Source organism: Cynoglossus semilaevis, chromosome 1 (assembly GCF_000523025.1).
Source record: "Cynoglossus semilaevis isolate Cse_v1.0 chromosome 1, Cse_v1.0, whole genome shotgun sequence".
NCBI lineage: Eukaryota > Metazoa > Chordata > Actinopteri > Pleuronectiformes > Cynoglossidae > Cynoglossus > Cynoglossus semilaevis.
This window is the reverse complement of record NC_024307.1, coordinates 4,443,444-4,449,956: the sequence shown is the minus strand read 5'-3', so window position 1 is coordinate 4,449,956 and position 6,513 is coordinate 4,443,444. Positions and strand designations below refer to the sequence as shown.

Genomic DNA, 6,513 nt, shown 5'->3' with positions numbered 1-6,513 from the left:
ATACCCAAAGATTCGCCTCAGTTTCACACATCAAAGACACATGTGACCAATGTCATTCTGATGAGGACCACAACGACCCATCAGACTCCTAACGACTGGTTACACTTCCCTGGTTGACCCCAACGGCCCACCCAACAGGGTGGAGCTGAAGTAGCTTTATTCTTTGTCACACCCAGAGTTTATATCTGCTGTACTCTCCACCACCAGTTAGAACTGAAGAAGCCTCTTGGATGAGAGTCTTTTGTGAGAAAATTTCACGTCTAGTTGCCTAACAGAACTCTTCAACCAAGACTTTTCATGTTTCATCTGACCATGATGTATGTCAGTGATTACTAACTGGTGGCCCGCGGGCCAAATCCAGCCCGCTGAACGGTCTAATTCAGGCCATGACTGGATTCCAAAATGACCAAAAAACGTGTATATTTTCAGTGGTAAAGAAGTTGCAAATACTGGTACACAAACCTAGAGTGACCTCTAGTGTCTGTCAGTGTGAAAATAACAAACATGTGAAATTATATATTTTAATGTATAAGTCGTACCTGAGTATAAGTCACAAACCCAGACAAAGGATGAAAAAATGTGCGACTTATAGTCTGGAAAATACGGTGCGGATCTGGACCGGAGGCAGACCAGTCAAGAACATGAATGGTTATGAAGTCAGAGGTACGAGACACCAGATGATCTCTCAGGGTACACTAATGTGCCACAGACCAGTGGTTGGGAATCATTGCTCTATGTCAGGATGGCTTTTAATGATTATATCCAGGTCACGTTTTTGAACCTCGTGTTATTTGGTCATGACGCAGACTGTTTGTCCATCTGGAAAAACAAACGGCGTTTTCCCTGAGAAATTCAAGATAAAAGAAGCCTGGAGTCTGTCTGTGAAATGATCATATTAATTTATATATTTCATAAATAATAAATATGTATTTTGTTTCAAATCATTTTGAACTCCAGCTTTAGTAGACAGATACGCAGATACACCCTCCAAACAGTCTAACTGCAGTGGGGATGGGGGGTGGGGGGGCACGAAGCGGGGGATTACTGTAAATGAAATGCCGTTGATATTAACTGAGGGTACGAATCCCGCAGTGACTGTGGCTCTGGGGCTGCCGCTGGCGCTCCGTCTCACCTGGCTCTGACACAGGAATGACAATGTGCGACATCGTGCAAGTTGAAATTCAGATTCTGACTCAGCCTGCAGGACGAGGGTTCTTTTTCAAATGTGCTCAGAGTGAAACGGTTTTCATGAGTGAGACTGGATTAAAGTAGAAAAATACACACTGGCTTTGGTGCTAAATATATTACTATTAAAATTGGGTGTAACTTCCAGTTTTTTCAGATTTGAATGATTTAGACAAGTTGTTCCCAAAATGGGGGTCGGGCCCCCAAGGACGTGTGGGGCTATTTTCTGCCATGCGTCCCTCCCAGGGGACAGAAGGTTTCTCCCCCCTCTTTCCTCCCAGACCAGTGTATGAGTTGCTGGTACCAGTGTTTTACATACAATCTCCTGATTATTAAAATAGGTTAATAAAGCCTGCTCTGCTGCCCTCTAGTGACTGGAGGCTTGTTTAGCGTTCAAGCGTGAATAAAGACAGTAAACGGAAAGCCCCCTCTCGTGCCCCTGTTGACACATCACTGGACCCCGCAGGTGACACGCCCCACTGTTTGAGAAGCACTGGGCTTATATAGATTTTTTTAAATTTTGTCTATTGGTGCAACAGTGAGGAAATTAATTTGCATTTTTTTCTTTAGATTCTTTAGTTTTTTATTATTATTAATTTTTTTAAAATTATACGATTTTAAATGAAGGTTTTGTGAAGTTTAAGGTCAACATAGCTGCATAGCTAGCTTCAAGCTACATATGCAGCGTCTGGTCTTTCCTGATCGCAGACAGTGTTTGACCTCTGTGACTGATCTTGACCTTTCAAAGCAGATGTAGTGAGTGTGTGTGTGTGTGGGGGGGGGATCTGACCGTCAGTCATTTACAGCTGGAAGGTCAGACACACACGAACACGACTCTCTGAACTACAACAGAATATAATCTGTATCCATCACTGTGAACAGAGCAGGTGTGTCTTTTCCTCAGTGCCTGTGGGCGAAGGAGTTTCCTGAGAGTACTGGGTACTTCAGCTGACAGTGTAGAGAGTTGTACAACAAAAGTATCATTTACCCTCACACACTGTTGGGTATTGGTTTCTCCAGGCTATAAATACTTGCAGATGTACAGTACGTCTACTCTGTCTCAATGGATTTATTAGCAGCCTCTCTATTTGTATTTCAACGGAACCTTCCAGACCAGAGCACATACTGTAGAGTATTACTATGTACTACTGTCGTGTGTATTCGTCAGTCATGCTAGTACTATACATACCTCGAGTTTATCTTCAAGTACTCCCTCATTCACTGATGACTTTGTGCATGCGCACCACCGGGTTTGAGCTGGGTGTTGAGAGAGGGTGTGTTTTTAAGTGGAGTGTCTTTACTGCCTCCCATCGGTATAAAACGGTATTACGCGCTGGCGTCGAAGTTGTCGAAATATGACTGGCACATACAATAACTTATTATTATTTTGATCAGTACTGCATTCCACCAATATATACAGTGGACCAGTAATAGTAAAATAAAGTATTTGTCCAGTTTTTTTTAATAATTACTAGTACTATAGTAAAAGATAAAATTGTAAATAACAGTAGTTTTTCGAAGTGACTGCATGTGAGTTGAAGTCTAACGAAATATTTGGATCATTATCACTAAGTTTACAATTTACACCATTGTTAAACATTGTTTTCCTCTAAATGGGATTTGTTATTTATCCAAGTGAAGTGGTGTTTTATTGGAAAAAAGCTGAAAGTAGTAATTGGTATAAAAAAAACCCTTTTAGCTAAAATGTTCACGTATAAATTGAGAAGAAGCTGGATTCTTTTTTACTATAGAATCCAATGTATAGTTGAATGAATGTGAGCTTGTTGCCTTTGCTAATGTGAGACCTGGCTCATAAAAGACAGCATATATGATGGAGAGAAAGATTAAGTTGAGTGCACAGAGGGAGGAGGAATCTGAAATATGTTTTTATTTTCATTCAATTTCATTTTATTCCCTGTGGAAATTACGTTTATGTACGTGAGATACGTTCATTTAAGGCATCACTGACAGACATAGTTTGATAGATGGGCTAATTTAAACACATTCACTGACAGACATAGTTTGATAGATGGACTAATTCAAACACATGCAAACAGTTTTCGTGTGTTATGTTGGAGTAATTTCATGACTGAATAACGACTTCATGCTGCAGAGGCCTGGGTTCTCAGTGAAGTTCAGTATTTCCTGTATCAATTAAAAAAAAAGCGTTTGTTATTGTGGATTTAGAGACAACGAAATGATGTATTTATCTTCTGGTTGAGTTTAGAGTTATTAACCCTGCTCTCCCGTCTACCTGGGCTATTATATGAAATAAATGACATCAGTAAAATGACACTCTTACAATGAAGAAAAAGTGTGTTCTCAAATAAATGACATCAGTAAAATGACACTTTTACAATGAAGAAAAAGTGTGTTCTTCAGAACGCCACTGTTGAATAATTCATTTTGATGAAACACAGATTGAGATCAACGAACAAATGTATGTATTGACCTAGATTTTTTAAAAGTGAAACCCATCACTCAAATATGATGTAGAGAGACTTATGTATAAGTGCATTTTGTCAGACTGACAGAATAATTTTACTTCTTTTCATATCTGCCCATTTCTACTCTCATTATGCTGATGACTGACTCTTTTTCACTTTTTTCGGGTTGTCAAAAATATGACCTTTTTGCCTGAGACAGTTTTGCTATAGGGCGAACTATTTCATGTTATTATGTATTTATAGCACAAATTGACTCTGATTGGGTCGCATGCTACAATAGTGCCACCTAGTGGCAATAAATGAGACTACGCTGTGAAACAGAGCATTACATTTTCTTTTCTCCTTTTTTTTTCATTTGCAGAAAATCTTCACAAGGATTGAAATAGGCTTAGAATCAAACACATGGCCATGGGGGGAGACAGCCTACTGAACTCCACCGTGAACGGCAGCGTGACGGATGTACACCTGGTGACACACGGCCTCTGGGAGGTGATCACCATCGCCACCGTGTCCGCTATCGTCAGCCTCATCACCATTGTGGGGAACGTGCTGGTGATGCTGTCTTTCAAAGTGAACAGCCAACTGAAGACGGTGAATAATTACTACCTGCTGAGTCTGGCAGCTGCCGACCTCATCATCGGAGTTTTATCCATGAATCTGTACACATCCTACATACTGATGGGCTACTGGGCTTTGGGAAACCTCGCCTGTGACCTGTGGTTGGCGCTGGACTACGTGGCCAGTAATGCGTCCGTCATGAACTTGTTGGTGATCAGTTTCGACAGGTATTTCTCCATCACCAGGCCGCTGACGTACAGGGCCAAGAGGACTCCCAAGCGGGCGGGTATCATGATAGGTTTAGCCTGGCTGGTGTCGCTGGTTCTGTGGGCTCCACCCATTCTCTGCTGGCAGTACATCGTAGGAAAAAGGACCGTACCTGAGAAGCAGTGCCAGATCCAGTTTTTCTCCGAGCCGGTGATAACCTTCGGGACAGCCATCGCAGCGTTCTACATCCCTGTATCGGTCATGACGATCCTCTACTGTCGAATATACAAGGAGACAGAGAAGAGGACCAAGGATCTGGCCGAGCTTCAGGGGGTTAACTACGGCACAGACACCGGGGTCACGCAGCCCAGGAAGACTATTATAAGATCGTGTTTCAATTATAAGCCACGATCAACCTCACAAGACAGAAACCACGCCTCCTGGTCGTCCTCCAACAGGAGTAACGCCCCCAAGTCGGCTGCCTGCACCAACAACCAGTGGTCCAAAGCAGGGCCACAGACCAGCTTCAACAGTTACGCCTCCTCAGAGGACGAGGACAAGCCTGTGTCTCCAGGAGGCTTCCAGACCTCATTCAAGAACCAAGCCTGTGACCCCAGCAAGAGCGGGGTGGGCAGTGAGAGCGAGCGGCTCAGCAGCTTTGACGAGGACAGCTTCTTCCAGACGACGCCAAAGAGCAACTCGCAAAGAAGCAGCAAGTGCGTCTCCTACAAATTCAAACCCGTTGCCAAAGACGGCCAGAGCAGGAGCGCTGAAACCAAAATGACCATGACGACGTTTTCTTCAGCAGAATCCGTGACCGTTCCGTCCACCTCCTCCAGGACCAAACCCACAGACGCCACGCTGAAAAGCCAGATCACCAAGAGGAAGAGGATGGTACTGATCAAGGAGCGAAAGGCCGCTCAGACCCTGAGTGCCATCCTGCTGGCGTTCATCCTCACGTGGACGCCCTACAACATCATGGTGCTGATTTCCACCTTCTGCTCAGACTGCATCCCCCTCTCCCTGTGGCATCTTGGGTACTGGCTGTGCTACGTCAACAGCACGGTCAATCCCATGTGCTACGCCCTGTGTAACAAGACTTTTCAAAAGACCTTCCGCATGCTCTTACTCTGCCAGTGGAGGAAGAAAAGGATTGAGGACAAACTGTTCTGGTACGGACAAAACCCTGTGGTCGGTTCCAAAATAACAAACTGATGTTTGACGGTAAATCGTCCGGCAGTAACAAAAGGTGACGATTTACTAAAGTAGAAGAAGAAAAAAATATATGAAGAAACTGGTGCAAAAACTTTACTTTGATTTTTTTATTGATTTGTTTTTGACCAGTGACCAGTGTACATATATGGCCAGTTATACAGAAAATATATTGAAATATTGAACATTCCAGTATTACTCCAAAGACTGGTGCTTGTATACGTTAAAGGCCAACACGACCACAGCAGTATGTGCTGTCACAAATGAACGCCTGACTCATGGAAACTAATATGAGATTATTTAGAATTAAATTTTATAACCCCTTTATTACATGCTCAGAGTGAATAAGCACAGTATATATATCCAAGAATTCCACTTATCGTTGCCTCAATGCAGAGTTGATGCAAACGTTGGCTTCAACTTCAGGTCAGACTGACCTCACCGAGCACACGACAGTAAGTAATGACCATAAGTAATGACCATGCTAAAGTACATTATATTTTGCATTAGAAAACTCCCGTGGCCCTACCATCAAACTCAGTGTGAAACCTGGACCTGTTGAGTTGAACACAACACTGATACACTCACAGGAATAGAAGAAAGACACACACTAAGATCTTTAAGTGTTCTGAGTTGGTTTTAAGGCCATTTGCTGCTACTTGGTGGACGTGTATTTAGTTGTTATTCCTGTCACTGTAAAACCGACTGTTTTCAGACCAATTAAGTGAAACAGAACTATTTTACACACTTGATGATCATAGTACACTAAGGTGCTGCGCAACACTGGACTTAAAGGTGAAGACTCCACTCTCTACCTGTTCTACAAGACACTGTCAATATGCACAATACCGACCAAAACTCACCAACTCCATGAAGTTGAATCTCTGCATACGTTTCTTGACAT

At 42.8% G+C, this 6,513-nt stretch overlaps 1 protein-coding gene across 1 annotated transcript; it reads left to right on the top strand.

Moving 5' to 3' along the window:
- The first annotated feature begins 3,957 nt into the window (after nucleotides 1-3,957).
- Nucleotides 3,958-6,417, top strand: LOC103392924 (muscarinic acetylcholine receptor M5-like). The gene has a single exon (XM_025062585.1). It carries the CDS (start codon nucleotides 4,035-4,037, stop codon nucleotides 5,610-5,612), a length of 1,578 nt encoding a protein of 525 aa, XP_024918353.1. The 5' UTR covers nucleotides 3,958-4,034; the 3' UTR covers nucleotides 5,613-6,417.
- Nucleotides 6,418-6,513: the final 96 nt, after the last annotated feature.

What these genes read in the sequence shown, in the direction of transcription:
- LOC103392924 (XM_025062585.1), top strand. Translation starts at nt 4,035, where the DNA reads ATGGCCATGGGGGGAGACAGCCTACTGAACTCCACCGTGAACGGCAGC.